This window comes from Magnolia sinica, chromosome 7 (assembly GCF_029962835.1).
Source record: "Magnolia sinica isolate HGM2019 chromosome 7, MsV1, whole genome shotgun sequence".
NCBI classification, from domain to species: domain Eukaryota; kingdom Viridiplantae; phylum Streptophyta; class Magnoliopsida; order Magnoliales; family Magnoliaceae; genus Magnolia; species Magnolia sinica.
The window spans coordinates 4,169,336-4,192,804 of NC_080579.1; the positions used below are offsets into that span (position 1 = coordinate 4,169,336).

The 23,469-nt window shown below is 43.0% G+C and overlaps 2 protein-coding genes across 7 annotated transcripts in view; both read left to right on the forward strand.

Moving 5' to 3' along the window:
• Window positions 1-10,692, forward strand: part of LOC131250886 (chromatin-remodeling ATPase INO80) — a 29,936-nt gene extending 19,244 nt beyond the window's left edge. The window contains exons 21-22 of the mRNA XM_058251270.1: window positions 6,907-7,059; window positions 9,840-10,692. Coding sequence (XP_058107253.1) covers window positions 6,907-7,059; window positions 9,840-10,172 — 486 coding nt within the window. The 3' untranslated portion in view covers window positions 10,173-10,692. The remainder of the gene's footprint in view (window positions 1-6,906; window positions 7,060-9,839) is intronic.
• A 3,179-nt stretch (window positions 10,693-13,871) lies between these two features.
• The window catches only part of LOC131250885 (uncharacterized), a 36,133-nt gene continuing 26,535 nt past the window's right edge, over window positions 13,872-23,469 (forward strand). For 2 of the 6 annotated variants that reach the window (XM_058251264.1, XM_058251265.1), the window contains exons 1-6: window positions 13,872-14,091; window positions 14,184-14,256; window positions 15,336-15,458; window positions 19,588-19,757; window positions 22,371-22,520; window positions 23,238-23,384. In XM_058251264.1, the coding sequence (XP_058107247.1) occupies window positions 14,029-14,091; window positions 14,184-14,256; window positions 15,336-15,458; window positions 19,588-19,757; window positions 22,371-22,520; window positions 23,238-23,384 (726 nt within the window). In that variant the 5' untranslated portion in view covers window positions 13,872-14,028. Of the gene's footprint in view, window positions 14,092-14,183; window positions 14,257-15,327; window positions 15,459-19,587; window positions 19,758-22,370; window positions 22,521-23,237; window positions 23,385-23,469 lie in introns of those variants that run through there. The other 4 variants (XM_058251266.1, XM_058251268.1, XM_058251267.1 and 1 more) reach the window with 4 other exon arrangements.

Here is a 23,469-nt window from a genome sequence, read left to right on the forward strand (position 1 = left end):
CCGGGGATGTAGGGGAGGGAATGAGGGCAATAACAGCGTACAGGGACTTAACCGAGAAGCGAGATGATTTGTCCCTCGTCCAGGTGATTCTGTTAGGCTCCGCCTGGATCGGAGACATGCTAGAACGACAATCGAGTAAATCGGCATATTCAGTAACCTCCCAATTGTGAAGATTCCTGCAACAAGGAATGTCCCAAACAATGCCTGAAACGGTATGAGAATAGAAGCTGGCAACAGGACTTTGGTTGTTAACGGCGAGGCGGTAAATAGATGGGAATCTGTCCTTTAGTCTCGCCTTCCCCCAGCCAGTGGTCTTCCCAGAAACGAATCGCAGAGCCATTCCCCAGATCGAAACCAATGTTCTCAACAACAGCTTTTTTGGAACGAAGAATACCTCTCCAAATGTGTGAAGCTCTATAAGCTGAAGAATCCTTTTTCCACCAAACCCCCGAGGAAGACCCGTATTTTCCTTTGACAATGCTACACCATAAGGCTTCCGGTTCCGATCCCAACCTCCATGACCATTTACCTAAGAGGGCCCTATTCATGACCTTCAGCTTTTTGATGCTCGCGCCGCCATACTGGAAATGGCTGCAAACTTCTTGCCAGTCCAGGAGATGAAATTTCTTCTGGTTGTCCTTGCCACACCACAAAAAATCTCTTCTCAGCTTATCGATCCGAAGCAAAACTGAAGGCGGACATTTAAGAAGAGACATGAAGTAAATATGGATGTTGGATAAGGCAACTTTTATAAGGGTGAGCCTGCCCCCCCATGGACAAGTACCTACATTTCCAAGTGGCCAGCGTCTTTTGAAAAATTTCCACTACCTTATCCCACATCGATCCGAAGCAGAACCAATAGCGAGCGACAGCCCAACAAATGACGTCGGGAGCATAACAAACTTGCAACCCAGGGAATCAGCGAATGTGGAAAGGTCCTGGTCCGATATATTCACCCCAAAAACCTTTGACTTGGTCATGTTTATTCTCAGTCCTGTGACTGCCTCGAAACATCTTAGAGTCTTGTGGAGATTGTTGATGGCTTCTGTATCTGCTTCAACCATGATGAAGGTGTCGTCAGCGAATTGAATATGGGGTATTGGCATAAGAACACCTGGCATTGAGATCCCACGTAAGAGCCCAATGCTTTGACCCTTGAGCAGCATTTGAGAGAGGGCCTCACCAATCATAAGAAAAAGAAGAGAAGAGAGAGGATCTCCTTGATGAAGACCCCTACTACTGGGGAAGAAAACTTTCGGAACGCCATTGAGAAGGACCGGAAAATGAGCCGATTCGATGCAAGACTTAATCCACTTCCTCCAATTTTCTCCAAAACCCATACGGAGAAGCATTTACTGTAAGAACCCCCAGTCCACATGGTCGTAAGCCTTCTCAATGTTAAGCTTGCAAAATATGCTTTTCTTCCCCGACCTGTGACAAGTGCGAAGAACTTCATTGACTATCAGGGCGCCGTTGATTATCTGTCTGCCCCTTATGAATGCATTCTGATACTTCGAGATCAGCTTCCCTATTATTGTCGATAATCTAGTGGACAGGATTTTGTATGGGCTGCCAATCAAACTAATGGGCCTAAAATCCGAGGAGTTTGCGCCAACTACTTTGGGGATAGGGGCAATGAAAGAGGCACCGATACCCTTAGATAACTTACCCCTGGAGTGGAATTCATTTAGGAAATTCATGACATCTGGGCGAACAGTGTCCCAGAAGGATTGAAAGAAAGTGATGGGAAACTCATCAGGCCATGGAGATTTGTCACCTTCCATCGCGTCTATAGCCGCTTTTGCTTCCTCTTCTGAGAATGGAGCCTCCAGAAAATCCGCGTTCGACCTCAGAAGAGACTGAAAAGGGATCCCGTCCAATCGAGGCCTGGACCAACCTTTTGAAGAAAGAACGGATCTGAAATGAGCCACTGCTAGATCAAATATCTCGTCTCTATCATCAACCTGTCTTCCATCTATAGAGATGCTGAGGATGGCTTTTGCCCGAGCCCTCATGTTGGCTAAGCTGTGAAAATATTTAGTGTTCCTGTCGCCTTCCGAAATCCACCTAGCCCTTGATTTCAACTTCCAAGATAGTTCATCTTCAAGAGTTATAGTCGACAAGGATTGAATGATCTGAATGCGTTTGGATAGAACATCCATTGGGAGGTCTTTGCCTTCAACAGAAGAGTCGATTTGTTGCAGTTCTGCAAATAAAGCTTCTGTCTCGAACTGTCTCTTCCAAAGTTCTTCTTCCTTCCATTCTTTAATCTTCTCCTTAAGGGATCTGAGTTTGTAGATCAAACTATGACCAGCGAAGCCATCCACCTGGGAGGAGGGCCACCACTCCAATACTTTCTGCTTGCAGCCGTCGATGCGGAGCCAAGCGGAGTTGAATTTGAATGGTTTGGGACCCCAATTTACATCAACCATGGAGAGAAGGATAGGGCAGTGATCAGATGTCGTTCTAGGAAGGGCAATCTGATTAACTGAGGGAAATTCCTCAATCCAGTTCGTGGATAAAAGAAGCCTGTCTAGTCTCGACTGAATCTGAGATTTTCGTCCGTTAGACCATGTAAATTTAGCACATGCCAGAGGAAGATCCACGAGCTCCTGATCCTGCATCCAATCGGAGAAAGATTGCATAGCATGACTTGTTCTCTTTTTGCGAGAGTGCTCCTCCGCGAAATGGATCACGTTGAAGTCACCCACAAAACAACACGGGCCTGAAAAGGACTGTCTAATGGCAGTCAGCTCGTCCCAAAAGTTTAGCCTTAAAGAGTCATCATTAGGACTGTAAACAAAGATAATTATACAATGAAAATTGGAGGACTTATCTTGGAGAATGACCGCTTTCGAAAAGGTCCCCGTCAAGGAATACTGCTAGTCCCACTTGAAGGACTTCCAAGCAATAAGGATGCCTCCCGAGGAACCAATGGCGTCTAAAGACACGAACTTCTCGTCCTGAACTCCCCAAAGCCAGAAAACAAAGGAACTTTAGTTTCCTGAAGGCAAATGACATCGGGATTCTTTCTCCTGATTGCTCGTTTGATCAGACTCCGCTTCTGCTTGGAGCCGACACCCCTAACGTTCTAAGAGAGAATGATCATTGGGGAACTGAGCTTCCCTGAGTACCCTTCCATCCGCGTCTAGCAGTAGACGTGGAGGCTGAAGCCGGAGAAGGTTGAAAGCCTGAGAAGCTCTCTGTTGCTAACAGACCGGGTTACTTGTTTGACCGGGGTCTTTGTCGTAGGGAGGGGTCTGCCCCTGTTTTCGATGAATTGGAAGAGGCCAGTATGATCTTCTACTCTCTTGCCGAAAGAGAGGCCCAATGAACGACCCACGCAACCCACCGCGTCTCTGATCCATTTTTTGTTTCGGATTTCTTCAAAAATTTCATCTCTGCTTTTACCTTCCGTTGACCCCGCCAAGGTGTGTTCCTGTTGCTGATGTGGAAACTCAGCGCACATCTGTAGAGGCTCAGCGATTATCACATCGCTAGGAATCTCCTCCTGAAAGAGGGTTAAGGGGCCCAGATTTGCCCAATCCTTGCTCTGGGACGCAGAGTTAGCTAGAGAAGAAGGGACGGATGATGCGGAATGAGATTCGGACAGCAGGTTTTCTGACATATCTCCTCTTGAGGTGTCGTCGCCCAGAGTCAAGCGAGAGCGAGGGAGATTACGGGAAGAGGGCATTGGGACGGGGGAATGAGGTTGGGTGCGGGTAGTGGCTTGAGGAAGATCGGGTCTGAAGGTGTGGTGTGGATTAAGGTTGGGATTAATAGGGACGGGTTTAGGTACTTTAATCGATCCCCATTTGTTAGGAGAGGCGGATTCGGGTCGAGAACGGACCCGCTTCGACAGACTCTAAATCGATTAGGGACGTCAGTCTAGGAGAACATGCCTGCTCGTCCATGTGGATGGATCTGCTACCGTCGATAGAGAAACTGGGCGACACGCGTCGAGATCCTGCAGCAGACGCTACGTTGTCATCAATGGCTCTCTGATTCTGATGATACGGAAGGCTACGTGTCTTCACAATCGCTGTCCGATGAGGAGAGGGGTCCTCCATCCGAGCAGGAGCTTCTGACTCCGAGACACGTGGAGTGTTCTCCGGCGCCATCAAGATCTTCCCGCCGTAACCAGGGATATCATCTGGCAGGAGTGACGCGAGAGTAGAGGAGAAGTTGCCACGTACCCCCTGAAAAAGCTGTATGCTGTCTTGATTGATGATAGCTGCAGGAGAACAGGCAGCCCGATGCACCGGTAGACCCCTGGAGAATGGGGCCTGTACTCCTTCCCTCCATCTCTCCTGCGAATGCACCGGGAGAGGACTTGCCGTTTCCCTAGAGCTCCACACATCTCCCCATCTGGGTTGAAACGATTCTGGGTGTTCCTTCTGAACTGGTAGCAGGATGGTCCGGTTGTCCACCTTGACGCGAAGGTGGATCGGGAGAGGGGAACCTTTCTTTCTTCTCACCCGAGCGCTGATAACACCAAGTTCCACTCCCAGCTGCGTCTTAGTGTCGATTTCGAGAATAAAACCCAGGCGAGATGTTGCTTTAATGAAGAAATTGTCGTACCAGCACTCCATTGGGATATCCTAGATGAGAACCCAGATGTTTTCTTTACCAAAGATGGAAAATTCATCCCATGCCATGATTTTTACGATCGGACCAGAGGCATGTAGCTATCCCGCCATTGTTAACATATCTGGATTGAGGCATGGACAAACTCTAACCCAAAGAGTGTTATAACCAAGGGGCTTAATATCGGAGCTTCTGTATTGGAAGCATGTACAATCTCTGATCCATGCCCTTACTGCCGATATCGATGCGCCCTCTCTCGTTAAGATCACCACTAATTTAGCCAATTCAGTTCGATTTTTGTTGAAAATCTCCTGATTTATTGTAACAGTGTAATCCGATACCTCGTCTGATCCGTCATTACAGGCAGAGATCATCGGGTCCTTCGGGATCGCATCGGGCATCCGATTAGCTGGGGTGAGACCATTTGAGCCATGTAAAAAAACATCTCTGAAAGAATGGTCATCCGAGCGAGCGTGAGGTGGATTAACCGGACTTGGGGGAATGGTTTGATAATTGGAAGGTTTGGAAGTTTGTGGGGAGGGCCGCTTCATGTTAGCTGAGGCGGGTACAGTTTTCGGACCGAAATGAGCCCTTTGCACCAGCATTTTTTTTCCCATTGTAGCTGACTCCGTGCAGCATGGCCACCGCCCTGGCCAGTTCAGCTTCACTACTCATGCGGACTAGAGCGAAGCCGCGATAAACACTGCTCTCTCTGTCTCTAGGCATGACTACATCCATAACAGCTCCCGCCCGCCCAAAAATTTTCTCTAGATTGATAGGAACCCATCCATGAGGATATCCTTTAACGTGGAGAGTGGGATATGATGCGTGTTTCCTGCGATTATTGCCCACCGTGTTCCGATTCCGTCTTCTCGATTCGATCAGATTGCACTCCCTGTCATCCTTTCCGATGACCTCACCCACTTCTAATGGGGGTCCCTTCCCTTTTTCTCTGTCAAGAGCCAGATTATTATTCGATATGGCATCAACACGTTTGTTCTTGTCGGTCATCCTCATCGTCGTCGTCGTCGTCATCTTCCTCTACTCGGCCTTCCCCTTACCCTTTTAGAGCCTTCACCTTGCACCAACTCACACATAACTGGAGCAGTTTTTGGTCTCCGTAGCACATGACCAAATCATCTAAGTCTACTTTCCCTCATCAAATTGATGCTAGTCCAAAGTTCCCTCAAATGCATTCATTTCTAATCCTTATCCTTGTTTGCCACTCATCCATCTCAACATCCTCATTTTCAACTACACTCAATCCTGTGAACATGTTGTTCCTAAGGGGGTGCATGCTTAAAAAGACATGGGTATGAATATTAGTTTCCTAAGCCATATTGCTTTAGGTCAAGTTCTTTTTTCTTCTTCCAAGTGGGTTTAGACACAGCAATCTGGTAATGTAGATTCAGGCTTAAAGGCTTAATGCCAATCCACATTACCCTAAGCTGTATACTAGAATCTTGCACACATGCTTGTAGATTATTGTCTCCTGCTCTCATTCTCTGTTGTGTTGTAAAAACCCTTCCACTTAGAACGGATTTGAAGAGCATGATGTCAAAAACGCATTTGGTTCTTGTATTTTTGGGTTTCAACACCTGCTATGGCTAATGATATGAGTAGGACTGCAAATCCTGCTCTCCCACCATTAGTTAGGCGGCCCCCACCATGTATGCATCCTGACTCTGAAATTAGGCTGATCATGTCATCAGACGGCTCACATGTGCACGCCAAATTCAGTTGCACACATGCTTGTAGATTATTGTCTCCTGCTCTCATTCTTTGTTGTGTTGTAAAAACCCTTCCACTTAGAATGGATTTGAAGAGCATGATGTCAAAAACTCATTTGGTTCGTGTATTTTTGGGTTTCAACACCTATGGCCAATGATATGAGTAGGACTGCAAATCCTGCTCTCCCATCATTAGTTAGGCGGCCCCCACCATGTATGCATCCTGACTCTGAAATTAGGCCGATCATGTCATCAGGCGGCTCGCATGTGCACGCCAAATTCAGTTGCTGAGTTCTTTGGATCATCCATTTATTTACGTATGTGCCCCACTTGATGACCAGACTGCCCGATTTTCGGGCCATGGCACATACATGATGAGACCAATGTATGAATGACCCCGATCTCACACACTCATCCTATGTTGGCATCTGTGAGTAGCCGTCACATTTCTCTTTGGGAATTGGGGTTTCTGTTTTGTATTCCCTGCCCATCTGACTTCTTTGCTGTCTCTCTTTCTTCCTTCTTTTGGTTCATAACACTGCATGCATTGTTTCTCTCTCCTTCTCTTTTAATAAAAATCCTTTATCAGGGTAAGGATCGGAAGAAGAAACGCGGGGCGAAGGGCATACGGATAGATGCCGAAGGGGATGCATCTTTGGAAGATTTCTCCAACCTTGCCGCTCAGGCTGCAGTAAATGAACCTGCTCCTGAGCTGGATGGTGGGAAGGCCAACATCAAAAAGGTATGCCAAAATATCTCCTGATTTCCAGTTGCCTTGGTTGAAAGAACTGATGGAAAATGTCTCCAGATGAAGGTACTTGTGGCAAGCAAGGCTCGCTCCCTTGCCCCTCCTGCCCCACCAAATGATGATCCAGGATCTTCATCTAGACGGTCCCACCATATATGGCCCACATGTAAAAAAATGTAACCGATCTGTGATTCTCCCCATCAGTGTGAGGGTGTGATTGAAACCGTCTTTCTGGATCATTGTTTCTAAGAACTTTTTATGGAAGGTATGATCTCTGATTGGTTACATTTCTGACAAGTGTCCCATCTATGGTGGGCCCTTCTAGAATCTAGAGGGACGGTCTAGATAAACAAAGGGGCGGAAGGGGTGAGCGATAGTGGAATTTCTCATTTTAGAGGTTCTTGGCATGAGACGCATACATGGAGTAACCATCTTTATGATTCCACCACCCTTGAGTTTAGGATATCCAACCCTTCCAAAAAAAAAAAAAAGAATAATGGTTTTTCAAAGGGTTTTTAACAGTGGGATCTCATAAGATGCAAGGATGGTGGGATCATGAATCTGTTTTCTCCACATTTGTGTTTCACACTATATCGGAACTCATTGGATAATAATACCGAAAGATATACTTTTAATGTATTTTTTGAAATGACAAACATATTAAGAAAATAGATGTTAAAAAAAAGAAGCATATTAAGAAAATATTGACAATACTAGGCCACATCGAAGTATGGAAGTAGACATTATTATCTGACTTTAGCATAAAACATTTAAAGAAAATTCTTGCATAGCTCCCTCTGGCAATGGAACTGTGTCTCCCTGTCTATTTCTGTCCATTTGCACACGGTACATGTAACCGTTCATCTGGTGGGCCTCCACATGGATGGACAGCCCAAAAATCAGGGTGGTTGGCTGATCCTGGCTGTCCGATTGCTGCTAGTTTTACCAGTTGCATTTGGTCCCTTCATTGTGACTTTTGGGCTATGGCTAGGGGTGTACACGAACCGAGCTAGCTCGGTTAGCTCGTTTGACTCGACTTGAAAAAGTTCGATTCAACTCGGTTCGAAGCTGAGTTCGAGCCGAGTCAAGCTGATTTTTTGAGCTCGAAAATGAGTTTGAGCCGAGTTCGAGCTGGCCCCAGCTCGACTCGACTCGGATCGAACCCAGCTCGAATCGAACTCGGATTGAACCAGTTCAGTGACTCAGTCACTTTGATATTGATGTTGTTCACCAAGTGTTTGATGAAATGACTCAACGAAGTGTGGCTGGTGGCAAGGAAGGTATGTCTCACTCTTAAGGAAGGTATGAAATGACTCACCAATCCTTGTCCTGGCCAATAGGACCCATCTGCGAATCGGCCAATCACCTTGTTGGAAAATGTCTCACTTTTAAAGTACAAAGGCCCTCCAGCTGTGTGCTTTGGACAGTTGGATATTCAATAATCTAATTTTCAGTACTTTGAGCAGTACAACTATCAACTTAGTAGCGGATGGCAACTCCATTTTTATATGAGAACTGATTAATTACAGGCAACGGCCAGCACCACTTGTGCTGCTGTAATATCTTTCATGCTGATGTGCTACTTTTGTAGGCCCCACCAAGAAAATCACCTACGAGTTTAAAGGTCCAGTTTAGGTGTTTGTGAAAATGCTGCACAGGCAAACTCAGCTCGATCTTGGCTCGAACTGGCCCTCGCTGCTGACCGAACTGAGCCGAGCCGAGCTGACCAGTCAGGCTCGAGGACCGAGCTGAGCCGAGTTCGAGCTGAGGTCAGCTAGTGGCGGTTCGACTCGATGTACACCCCTAGCTATGGCCCACCCTGGATAACCATATTCCTCTGCTATGTGTATGGCAAGCCATTCCAACAGCAAAGTTCATATATAAAAGACTTTCTCAATAAATATCGAGGATCGACCAGATAGGCAGATATACCTCAAAGGTTTTCAGTTAACTCCTACTCTAGCATGCACATCGAGTGCACTGTTGGCCGGGCCCACCTTATGCACTGGTCAGATCACTTGCATGGGCACTAGTGCTGGGGTGGACACTTAAATGACCTCCACCAGGAGCATGCAGTCATTCCTCAGACACAAGTGCATCCAAACTTGGTACTTTCTTTTTTTTTTGAACAATGATGATATAATATAAAAAGGCCGAAGCCAAAACCTACAAATGTACATAAATACAAAAGTACAACCACCTCCAGCCAAAATCCCCTCAAAAGCCAGAAGGGAAGATCGGGTACTTACGTTTACAATTAAGAGAAAAACTTTGATACTCTGGCAGAGTGATGAATTATATGCAGGCACCTAGAAATTACTTGGGAATTGCATGCATGGCATACAACTAGTCAAATTAAATCCTCCAAATTATGGTATTCATTGTAGATTGGATCATAAAACAAAAATTAGACTTATTTGATTGTCCTACTATCTGTTTCACGGACATTTATGGGACAGTTAAAAGTGAAAAATATCTGATGGTCCTATTTCCACAGACAAGTGCCTGTGAATCACAGGTTAGGATTGTTCAACCAATCATATCCAGGATTCTGACTTGGCAACAGTTTTCTGCGCAATCTAGTCATGTTTTATTTTTGTATGTGCCATGTATACAATTTCTTAGTGCCTGCATATCAAGCATCATACCCAGCCTGAGTATCATATAATCGCACGACCAAAAGACAAACCTTTCTCCTTGTAGCTGCGTCGATGAGCGTCCTAAATGCTGTTTGAGCTTTGAGATTTACTGACACTAATGCAATCTTTTTGCAGAGAAAACCAATCTCTGACAAGCAAACCACTCCGAAACCACGAAATCCTCCAAAACCGCCCAGCAATGCACAGTTGTTTGCCGAGGTGAATGATCCCAGCTTGATGACTTATGGGGATGATGTCATCAGGGATGTGGACCCACAACAGAAACCAAAAAGACTAAAGAGGCCGAAGAAGAGCGTGAATGAGAATATTGAACCGGCATTCGACGCTCCCATTGCAATGGTTCCGGACCTAGCCGAATACCCACTTCAATACAATAATTTTAGCACCTTTGATTTCCAAGAAGCAGTGGAGAGGGAGGTTCCACCTGATAGTCATCCTCCAACCTGATAAGAGCAAGGAAAAATACAAAGGGAAAAAGAAAATGGAAATTGCATTGGCATGATGATTGAGGGGCCATTTCCTACAGATTTGCAGCAATGAAACACATTTCCAGCTTGGAATTCCACAACAATGGCAACTTGATTTTGTGGGCTGGGGCTGATCATGAGACCGCATGATCAAAAGCACCAGGATGCAAGCAGAGTTGTACGCTAATGTTTATACCTGGCATTTTGATGTACGTACAGATCAGTTGCCTTTTCCGGCGGATCGGCAGAATGCCAGGACATGGGTAATGTACAGTCTGGATCATCAATTGGTAAGGATCCTCCCTAGCTTTCTCTTGACAGGTCTGTAGAATTTTTATCTTTCTCTATTCTTTGTGGACTCAAATCCTTATGTAAATTGAGGTTTTATTAACGGTCCCTGGCTGCGGTGTGGATGGGCCATCGAAATGTTAAACCGGGCCAGGCGAATGGCATTGGTAGCTTTTGTATTATATGGGTGTTAAAATAGCTGACTTGTTCAAGGCCTGCTGTTTAATAAGCTAGACTGATTAGATAATCTTTGTTTCTTAGTGCCAGTGGTGAGGTGGAAAGATGTTGAGTGGATTTCGATGCCTTGTCGGCTGCGCCGAATTCAGTAGTTGGTGCTCTTGCAAGGGTTGTGATGATTCAACTTCGATCTGGGGTCGTCCATGGTGGGGCAACAGGGCTAAGAAAGAGCTGTAGTAACGTGGGCCCAGATTCGGTAGTCCTTGCCGGAGATGGGCTGCATGGATGTGGGTCCCTTGTGATTTGACCTCTCTTTGAGTGATCGAGGAGCATAAGGGCGTGTTTGGTCCATGGAATTAAATGGTATTGAATTGTATTAAATTAGATTAACATCATTATTGCACAATGATTGCTTGTTTGGAAATACCATGGTATTTTAGCCATCCAATTCCATGTTTGGGATAAAATTTTTGCTACAGGAAACACTGGATTAAGCAATATCCTGTTTGGTGGACCATGGAATTGTTATCAACAGACCAAATTCACAACTGATGTCGCTCACTTGTACACATGTATAATTAGAATGTCACATGTAAAAGGATGGCATGGATAAACGTATGCATCAATGTGAGGCCTACTTGTGTAGTGGATTTCAAAATCCAAAGAAATCTTGCATGGGACCAAATGCAATTTCATTCCACATAATCTCAACCTTTCCCAACCTTTCCCATCCTCTTTGAATGCTGGATGGAATTTACATGGGACCAAATACAATTCCATCCCATCTAATATCCTGTCCCAAACGCCCACTTTTGACCAAATACAATTCCATCCCGTCTAAATATCATGTGCCAAATGCCCACTTTTGACCAAATACAATTCCATCCCATCTAAAAGTGGGCCACAAGTTGGTGATTCAGATCATTTCTGTGCTGCAGCTGTGGATGGTGAACAAGGTCCTGATGTGCAGTGTTGTGTATAAGTGAGTTGTATGGGCTCAGGTTGAGACCCTAGGCTATCCCCACCCATGACAAGCAAATGCAGATCCTCCTGACCTGATAGGCTGGCCTGGTATCATGTCGTGTTTCATGTACTGGCATGTGTACCTGAATCACCACATAGCCCTTCCACCGTGATTTATGTATCTTATCCACTCTGTCAATTCATTTTACCAGATAATTTTAGGGCTTGAGCCCAAAAAATGAAGCATATCCAAAGCTCAAGTGGGCCACACCACAGGAAACAGTGTGAATTGAAAGTCTACGGTTGCAAATTTTGTGGGGGCCACGGAAGTTTTGGATCAAGCTGATATTTATGGTTTCGATCATATGAACATGTTGGATGACAAATAAACATCACTATAGGTACCAGGAAGGTGCTTCAATTTTGGGCTCAACCCCTAAAATGAGGGGTAAAAATGGATGGATGGGCTTAACAGAGACGGACGGTCCTGCCAAGGGATCTGTGGAGTCCACTATGATGGAAGGCGATTGTGTACCCCACCATGAAAGACCTTGCGAGAGATGGACGGTCCTGCACCGTGATGTATGTTTATTATCGACTCTGTCCATCCATCTTGAAAGTACATTTTAGGCTACCTACCCAAAAATAAGGTAGATTTAAGGCTCAAGTGGACCACACCATTGGAAGCAGTGGGAATTGAATGCATATCATTGAAAATGTCTTAGTGCCACAAAAGTTTTGTATCAAGCTAATATTTATGTTTTCCCTTCATTCAGGTCCGTTTGATCTTATGAACAGATTGGATGGTAAATAAACATCATGGTGGGGCCTAAGCAGTTTTCAACGGTAGGCATCATTGTCACCACGGCTTCATGTGGTGTGGTCCACTTAAGCCTTCGATCTGGCTACGTTTTCGTCTCATCTCCGCAAATGACCTTTCAAAACGGATGGACGGTGTGGATAAAACACATACATCGTGGTGGGCACCACAGAGCCCCTGTCAGGACCGTGACCGTCTCTAGCTAGGTCTGGGGGCGTGGAAGCGGAAACGGATTGGCAACTCCCCCGGCCACCAGCCAATGGCTGATGGTTGGAGCTCTGTGGGCCCAGCATGATGTATATGTTTCATCCATTACGTTCATCCATTTTTACATATCATTTTAGGCCTTAATAGAAAAAATGAGATATATTCCAATCTTAAATGGACCACATTACAGGAAACATCATTGAATGAACGTCGACCATTAAAAAAATTTTGTGGGCCATAAAAGTTTTGGATCTAGTTGATCTTTGTTTTTTTTCCTTCATCTGGGTCTGTATGACCTAATCAACAGATTGGATGTCAAATAAACAGTACAGCGGGCCTTAGGAGGATTTTAATGGTGGATATCCAATCACTATTGTTTTCATGTGGTGTGGTCCACCTGAGATTTATATCCCCCTCATTTTTGGTATCAAGCCCTAAAATGATCTGTAAAAATGGATGAAACACATACATCATGGTGGGGCCCACAGAGCACCGGCCACCAGCCACCGGGCTGGTGGCAGGGGGAGTAGCCAATCCGTTTCTGGTGAAAGTACCTATTCTTGGCACGTGCGCCTGCTTGCGGATGGGTTGGGTTGTCACGTGGAATTAGAAAACCGCAGAGTCCATCGAAATCGGATTGCGTACTGAGTAACTCAGTACGCTCTTATCGTACTGAGTAAACTCAGTTGGGCGTACTACGAATGCATGCGGTTTATCCACGCTGTCCATTCGTTTTTATAGATCATTTTATGGGTTCAACCCAAAATCGATGCATATATAAAACTCAAGCGGACCATACCACTGGAAAAAGTGGAAGTATTGATTTCAACTGTTGAAAATTTTTTAAGGCCTCCAGTGATATTTATTTGTCATCCAACCTGTTCATAAGATAAAAAAAACATGGATGAAAGGAAAACAAAAATATCAGCTTGATCTAAAACTTCTGTTGTCCTCAAGAATTTTTCAACGGTAGACGTTCAATTCATACTGTTTCCGGTGGTGTGGTCCATTTGAGATTTGGATATACTCCATTTTTGGGATATAACCTTAAAATTATGTATTAAAAGAGATGGACAGAGGGATACAATGCATGAATGAAAATGGGGGCCACGAAGTTTACTCAGTACGCTTACCGTACTGAGTTACCCAGTACGCAATCCGCTTCCGGGTCCGTCTATCTGTTTTAGTTAAGTTACGGTGACTAAAGCGGCTGTGTTTGTTGAGATTCTGCTACGAAAAACCCTTCTCCCACTCCCGCTTCTTCTTCTTCTTATTTTCGCCCTTCGTTCCCTCCAAAATCTCCGATTTGCCACTTCGCGATTCCCATCTCAACCAAACACTCCATTTCCAGAATCAAAATCTCCATCTGTTGCAGTAAACGATGGTCCGTCCAAAGCAGTCTTCTTCCAAGAAACCGAAGAATCGCGGCAGTATTGATTTCAAAGTAATTTTTTCATTTCCACTTTTACCCCTCTCATGATTCGAATTTACATCCTTCAGCCACTCTCTGAATTTCTGTTTGCTTCTATCCCTCAGAAAATAAAGCGTAAGATCGGTCGGAAACTGCCACCACCGAAAAATGCCACCAACACCCAAGTCAAATCCAAAGGTAAGGAATGGACACATCAACCGTACACGTGGCAGGAACCTGCTCAATCCTTACCGTTGAAATTGCGGGCAGCACTATGGATGGGGTGTAACCTGAATTTCTCATTGGAAGATCCTAACCGTTTGATCAATGGACATTTTCTTGTTGAGTCTGAGCCGTCAACCTCTTTTTTTTTTTTTTCATTTTATTTATTTGTTGGTTGCTGATTGAGTGGTTAGGATTGCTTGATGAGTGCTAATTTTGAGCTGCATGTGGGCGCGTATACTGAATTCTTACTGATCAGACGATCCTAACCGTTTGATCGATGGACATTCTCCTCCTTAGTTTGGGCCGGTGACTGTTTTATATTTTCTTTAGTTATATGTTTGATGGTTGCTGATTGAACGGTTAGGATTGCTTGGTCAGTTTAATTTTTGTGCAATGGCTCAACCATGGTTTTGAATGTTTGGATTGAAGTGTATGGGCTGTGTCTACAGGGGGCGGGTGCGTGCTTCTCTTTGGTCATGCTCTGGCAGAATAGCATTTAGTTGGGTGTTAGCAATACTGGCATGTACATTCCAGCTCATCCGAATCATGGTACTCATTGTGGATGAGGTGTGGCCTGAAAGTACACTGGTAGGATGATCTTCACTGTCTGATTCGGTCGCTTTCAAATGGATTAGGAAGAAAAAGAAAATGGTGAATTTCCAAAACTTCTATGGCCCCACTTTTTTCCGTGGTGTGGCCCACTCGAGCTTTGGATATGCTTCAATGTTGGGCTCATGCCCCAAAATGAGTTGGTAAAACGGATGGACGGCGTGGATAAGACATACATCACAGTGGGCCCTACAGAGTTTACTCAGTACGCTATAGCGTACCAAGTTATTCAGTACGCATTCTGCGTCCCTTCTGTTCGGGTTATGCTTCATCCACTATTGGGACCATGATTTGTATAGTATGGACTGGCACGTATGTTTCTTACACTATAGTTAACTCACGTCATAGTCTAGTCTGGATCATTTTCATTACATGTAATATGAATGATTGTGATGACTCTGATGACGGGATTTGATGTTTTGTTGCGTGTGTGAGATGAGCAGCTATTGTTCTTCCCGAACAGAGTGTTGCATCAGAGAGGGTGGGCTTGGCTGTGAGTAGAAAGGGGTTGACATTGAAAGAGCTTCTTCAGCAAACATCCCATCACAATGCCAGAGTTCGCAAAGGTAATTTTGGTTAATTGCTATTGGAAGCATCGACCAATTGCTTTGTTTCTAATTACTATTATGTTGTTAAGTGGATATTGAGTGGTTGAAGTTCTTTTCTTATCATGAATAGAAATTATAGTATTAATCTTCAGAATCCTAATTAATTTGATTCCCATCAAACTCTACATGTTTGCTCCACCTTGTGGATGTCATGATTGATTGGCCATAGTTCAAATTTGCTTTTGTTGGAGAATTCAAACAGTTGATTAAGAGCCTACTAATGGAGGGGGAAAAGTCAATGGTACATTTTCATAATCAAAGGTAGGATATTGATTTAACGCAACTACAGTTCTAGGTCATGGACCCGGGGCGGGGTTGGGCACTTGGATTTGTCCTGAAGTACTAAGCAAATGGGTCTTTATAGTGTCTGCAGGACAAATTTCCTCGAGGAGCTCTTAGAGGAAAAGATGGCACATGTGAGGAGTACCAATGTGCTCATCACACTCATCAAGAGGTAGATGCTCCCCTATCGAGCTCCCTAAGGAGTTCTTCCATGGAGTCAACTCTGCAATTCCATAACCTCTTCTTGAAATACCAGTTTCACATGGCCCTCCCAACCAAAGCTTGAAAGAAATCATTAATCAAACTGATCCTCGATCAGAGAGGATTTGAGAACTTGTGGGCAAGCAAATTATCACTAACCCATAAATCCTCCTAAAAGTGGATTCTCTTCCCTCTATTGACTTTGAACCTAAGTCCCTTGGAAAACACCTTCCACTCCTTTGGAAGTATCCTCAAACTTTTGACATAGCCCTTTGACACAATGGATCCCTTTTCCCAACTCCCTCATCATATTTGCATGTGATTGCAGTTCACCACAATACCTTTTGCTCCTCCCAACCTCCACCACCATTTAGACAAAACAGTACCCTCTCTCTCTCTCTCTCTCTCTCTCTCTCTCTCTCTCTCTCTTTGTTTTTCTAGGGGCAACAACAAAATTTTGTTAGCAAAAAGATGTCCTCTTACAAAAAGGATGAGAAGACATCAAACATTACAAAAGAGGAGCCCCCCTAAAACCCCTGAATAAATCCTCAAGGCTATCAACAAAGGCCTTGGATGATCTTGCCCTGTTGATTACTGAATGTTGGCTCTTTGGAAGACTGCAACTGGAGAGCATGTCTTGTCCTGAGATATCCTGCTATTTCGCTCATGTCAGATTGCCCATTAAATAGCAAGTAGGGAAGTCATCATAGGGAAGACTTACTTTTGCAACGCATTCTGCTACCGTGCCAAGCTCTAACGAGGTTGTCAATGGAAGCCAGCATGACCCACTTCCACACCGAAAAGCATTAGGACTTCCTACCAAGTCTCTTGTGCAAATGCGGGGTGCATTTGACCATCTTTCCATTTCCTTCCTTTTTAGGCTTTTGAAATTCTTTCCAATTAATGAGGTGAAATTTATGACACCCTCTTCCCTCCCAAAAGAAATCTCCTTGGAGCTTTTCATGTCTCTTTGTCACCTTAGCCAGAAAAACAGGATGATGCGTGTTGAGATTAGCTGGTTCAGATTTGATGACGATTGTACAGCCCCCAACAGAAATATAAAACCTTCACCACATGGACAAACTCCTTTGGAATATCTCCACCACTTGGTCCTCAGGTTGCCATTTATTGGAAGATTGAGATATCTCATCGATAGGGACTTCAACTTGCAAACCCATATTACTTGCCTACTTGTTCATGAACCCTGCCAAACTACGGCCACACCTGCAAGGTAACTCTTTCTGAAATTCTCCCGCAATAAGAAATTAGCCCGAAGCACCAAAAGATACCTCACATACCTCTAATGATACTCAGAGCTGAGAAGCCTAAAATAATAGCATCTTCAGCATACTGTAAATGCAAAATGGCAAAACTCATGTGTTGCACTTTATCAAAAGAAACCCATATCCGATCTTGAAGGGTCAAGGTGAAGTTGTGCTCATACTGATCAAGCAGAACAAGTATATTTATAGACGATGCAAGCTCTTAAAGAGAAGTGCCCTGCTAAACCATCAAGCCTCGATTTTATAATTTGCGTGCCACTCCCTTTTTTTTGAAGAGTGATGAGATTTTATTAAAAGCCTGGCAGCAAAACTGAACAGGAAAAGAATACAACAAGAAAAATAAATAAGAACTCACCGCCCTAAACCAAGCAGGAAGCAAACACACTACCCAACAAGGGCACGACAAGGCATCCCATTCAGACAACATCAACTTCGCCCCCATCACCACTGCTTGAGGAGGCTAGGATTGATTACAGAAGCATCTTCGATTCCAATCTCCCCAAACGGACCACCAAATCGCAGGCAGAGTCAAAAGCCAAGTTGATTGGGATTGCTTCCCCCCTCATCCCTCCATGCCAAGCCCGAAGAAGGTCCTGCACTGACCCCAGCAGTGCCCAAGAAGCCCCATATGCATCGAAGAAATAATCCCACATCTTTTGGGTAAACAGGCAGAATATGAAAAGGTGATCGACAGTTTTGGCATCTTGACTGCACACAAAACATAAGTTTTATGTGTGCCACTCCCTATCTTGAAACGCAAGGTTTATTGAGACTATCATGCCAAAAGGTTGACAATCTGCTTTACCTTTTTTAAAAATAAAAATAAAAATCTGCTCTACCTAACAAATCACTACTTAGGTTGGATGTCCATATGATGTTTATTATTATGATGATGATCATTATCGGATCTCGGTTTTGTGGCCAGTGGAAAATTGAGATATCTCATTGGAAGGGACTTTTGACTTGAGATATCTCATTGGGGGGCACTTTTGACTTGTGACTCATCTAACTTGTTAACCCATTCACCAGCTCTTCCCCTATTGCCACACCTGCAATGTAACTTTCTGAAATTCAGCCACAAAAAGTATATAGTGTGCGAGCATTGAAAGATTTCTCTAATGAAGGCTTGATGCTGAGAAGCCTCACATAATCACATTATAATGTCTTCAGCTAACTGGAACTGTGGAATAGCAAAGCCCAAGGATTCCATTCTCAAATATCAGGAAGAAAGAATGCATATCTGATGCATGAAGGATCAAGGAGAACTGCTGCTTCACACTGATCAAACGCCACAAGCATATTTATGGCAGAATAGTGTCCAATAAAACTATTGAGCCACAGTTCTATAGATCATGTTGTACTCCTAACCGGAGAACATAAGGTTTGTAGAAACTATCTTGCTGAAATGTTACAGTTTGCTTTACCTAGCAAAGCACTACTAATAATCAGCTGTTTGTGTGAAGCTATGCGCAGGTTATGTTTTTATAACTAACTATTGCAGCTGCAGAAGATGCCATTTCCCATTTCACAAAACAATAGATTTCATGTCTCTAACTGCAGGACTAGCCAAACCATTTGATATTTGTCTTTCTTCTACAATTTATTCAGTTTTGTTTGAACAGTGATAATATCCACCACTTACACATTACACCCACCCTTTTATTTTGCATACACCCAGTGTTCATTTTAGTAATTGGAAAAATATTGAAAATGGGAGTATGCAAATTAATCATGGCAGGTGCAGGTATAAAAAATCCTGATCTTTATCAAGAGCTTTGCCAAGTGCACGCATGTGCAATAAAGCTTGTATAAATGCCACACATTTGCCAGCATGGCACATATGTGCTAGATGCAATCCATCCATCAGGTTGGTCTGACCTCATTTATGTTTTCCCAAGCCAAGAATACTATCTGGTCCAATCAGCAGTGGGCCCTGTTATTGGAAAGTGGTGGATGGTTCCGACAAGTTTTTCAGATCCATACATTTGTTTTGCAAACTGTGCCCCCCCTCATCAGTGGTCAACCTGATTCTCGGGCTAGGGCATCAATTTGGTGGTTCCGTTCTGATGGATGGATTGCATCTTGGGCCTATCATACCATGCCAGCGCATGTGTGGTATACCCCTGAGCTTTATTGCACATGTGTGGGCTTAGTAAGCTCCTTTATTAGTTGAATGAAAAGATTAAAATTTAGGACTTGGGAAAAAATGTTTCTGTAATGGTAATGTTGTTGTCTAATTGTCGCTTCCTCTGATTGACTGGTGCCTTAGTACTAGTACTCTGGAAGCCTAAGATGCTGATGTATTTTTTTTTTTGATGAAGATGCGTTGATTGGTGTCAGAGATCTAGCCCTTAAATACCCAGCAGAACTCAGGTTGCACAAACTTGCCATAATAGAGAAGCTGCGTGAGCGCATCAGTGACGATGATAAAGTGGTCCGCGAAACCCTGTATCAACTTCTGAAGTCAGTGATTTTCCCTTGTTCTAAAGAGGTATATGAGATCTCTGTGTAACATGCACACCAGTTCTCAAAGAATTATCTTGTCCAACGCCTGTCTCAGACACATCAACACTGCTACTAGAGAAAAAAACTATGATGTCTCTTGTACTCTTGTTAGTATTTATATAGATACGATGCTTGTCTTTTTTTACATTTTTCATATCTTGTGCATACACACACTAGAAGTTTATACAGTCCTGCTGGCATGTCGCTGACACCTCATCTCCATATTCAACACTAACAATGTTTTTGTGTCCAAGCAACATAAGCAATCTCAGATGTGCCATCCTGTGCTCATTGTCACCTTATCCCATTTGGGTCAAATAAGGTTTTGAGGACTCTGATTTGTGCTAGTAACTTGATGTGGACCACTAGTCGTGATTAAATCCTTCCACGTTATAATAATATTTTTTTCACAAGCTTGCTGGATATTGAATGGATGAATTTAGATTCATAAGTTTGACAATTTGCAGCCGAAATACCCATAAACCATTCCAAACTAGGGAGAGGCCCTCTGGCCTTGTCAAGGCTTGCACATAGCTGCAGACTAGGCACAATATAAGTATGGCACACAATATGATTATGGCATGAAAAGTGAATATTTACTTGTTATGTTTCCGTATAGCCACTTTGAAGGTACCTGCAGTTTAATGCTTTTCTGACACTGGTCAGGTGACATTTTGACACTCTTCTCAGTTCTCAGTGTTTACACATAGTAATGCTGTTCATTGTTTCAGTTTATGCATCATCAGTGACCCTGCCCATAGATTTTGAAATGCTCACATATAGTATCACTGTAAGGCACATCCCATTATAGAATAGTTCACATGCTAGTGGAAAAGGTTGTTGCATCGGTTGATATCACCACCAAGTATTGTTCCCTGAAATCCTGGATGATTTCATGGCTTTCTAGCAGACACTTGATGGGCTGTTCATCCCCTATGTTGCTGGCTTGGACATCGTGAATTGGATATTGTAGTCTGATGGACTCCCTTCAATTTCTTTTCCCCCTTTACCTTGGAAACTAAGTCTCCTATATCCTTTTCTAGGATGTGTCTGAAGCCTATCCTAAATGCTTCAACGTTTCTTATAGGATTTTATATATTTTTTTATGGATCATTTTGGATTTTGGTGGGTTACATTGGTGATTATCATGCCTGTTCAGAGAAATGGCCTTCCAGTTCCTCTGCTGCCAAGGGGCAAATTTTCTAGGGGTTTTGTCTCTTGGCTATCTTGGAATTTGGAAAGAACTTAGTAACAAGTTTTCTGAAGTTTCAAATTTTTGTTGTGAGAGGGAAAAGTAGAGCACTTGTCATATTTTAAGGTGAGATGTCAAAATAGTTTCAAGAACTTAAGGTTGATGATGTTGTGCAGGGGATCAGAGAGCTACTACTGTTCCTCATGGAATGAGGAAGTTGTCTGATCTTCTGTTAGGTGGTTTCAAGTGAATTCTTGATGGAAGTTCCTTTCACTGTCCTCCTTCACGAAAGATATTTTGGAAAAGAACAGCGTGTCTACATAAATCAATAATGTTGAATCTGGCATCAATTCATTGTTAGTACAAAATGCTAGAAATGTCATTTCAGTCTTTTAAAATGTATGTGATGTACTTCATTATCTAGTGGTACTTTTTTTTTTTTTTTGTTTTTTGCCATTTTGTGATTAATTGCTGCCTTCTTCTTCTGAGTGTTAAAATTGTGTGATCTGTCTTTGTATCATATCTACAATTTCATTCATCTTGACCCTTTTAGCTTTCACCAGATTTTATTATTTTGTGAATTCTGCTTATAGGAGGCTGCAACTATAATTGCACATGTACTCGAATAAATCAGCAAGTTATCCTTTGCTTGTAATTGGAGATAACATGCTAAACTCGAAAGGAAAACAAAACTCAAGGCTATCTGTTCACCTGGTGAGACTTTCATCCTCTTTATAAATGGAGAGAATACTAAAACGGAAAAAACAAAGAAAATCCTGCAATCTTAATCCAATCCCAATAATATCTTACTTATATCCCCACATCTTTATTTAGATAAGAAATGTAAATTTACCTCTAAGTAATGTCCTTAAAAGATCCCCTTAAATTATGAGATGGGGATATTATTCTCTACCATTTATGGCCCCTATGTGTCACATGGGTGTCCACCTATGAGTAGTCCTTCATACTTTGGTGGGGAGAGGTCCCAACTCATCCTTGGTCAGGGTGGGACTCACATTGCCATGCAAGTCGAGGCCATCGAATCCTGAGATCGTGGTCCTTCCACCAATCAGGTGCATCCATGAATTCATTGGTTTTGTGGGCTGTGTCCAAGGCAAAACCTTAATATCCATTTTGTAGTAAGTAATTTTCTCTCACTCATTGGTTGTACTTTTATCAATTCAATATGCTATTCCATCATTATGGTCCTCATGGTTTCTTGGCATCATTATTGAGTCTTTCTTTTATTCTATTTGGGATAAAAATTTTGATATCTATCTTCTTGTCTAGCAAGATATTTGGATTCTATGCCCTTTTTAGTTGTTGGCTTGTAATTTTTTTTGCGAGATAATTGAATGACACAGCATTTTCTTTGTTCTTATTAATTGTTTGCCTGCATTTTTGCAGGATATCCCTGGACCTATTATTTCCTTGATGATGGCTTATGTTTTTAATGCGATGACGCATATAGCAATTGATATTCGGTTGATGGCTTTCAAGTTCTTTGACCTTATCATTCTGCATTATCCATATTCCTTTTTCTTGTATTCTGGAAAGGTATGTTATTCATTGGAATGCAGTTATTTTGGTTTTTACTAGCGTCATTTTTCTTGCTGATTTAATTTATTTTATTATTCCTGGTGTTCGATTATAAAGTATAATGATAATGAGACTTCCAATTATCCAATCTTATTAAATGATTTAGTGCTCTTGCGAATTCCAATGGCAGAACATTGTAAATATGCACTGTTTATTCTACAATGGGGAATTATAGATCTAGATGCATATTTCCATTATTTCCTTGAAGTTTTTTTATCTGGTACATTATTCAAATTTTCACATTGACTTATTTAGTTATTTATGGCATTTTGGAATTCATGACCTTTGTACATCATGTATTGGCAACACAAACACCCACGCATACGCACCTGCAGACACACACACACACACACACACACACTCACGTTTGCACATTCACACGCCAACACAGATAATGCAATGACGTGTTTGCTGTTATTGTAATATGATCTACCTGATTGGGCACATACACAGCACACAGCACACACACTGATAATGTGATGGTGTATTCACTGATATTGTAATGATCTACTCGATTTGGCCTAAGTTTGGTTTATGTTTGTTGAGTCATATGGCAAAACAATTTAATATGTTGTATTTAATTTCTGTATCTAAGATATTTCCTTTTGCTTGGTTTTCAACATGTGAATCTTTAATGAGGTCCTGAGGTTTCTGCAACGGTTCTACATTTTACAGGTTCTCCAGAATTATGGAGATATTCTACGGAACAGCCAGACCTATTTACAAGACAAGAGCAAACTCAAGATTGCTTTTGTTGGGCTGGTTCGCTGCTTGTCTTTGTTGGCTTGTGATAAGAAAAAAGTTGATGCATCAGACAAACAGGTACTTCTGTATCATGAGCCATGCTGTGGCTACTTGCAAGAGTAGGATGAATTCCACTCTCCCTAAACATGCCAATTTGGTTATA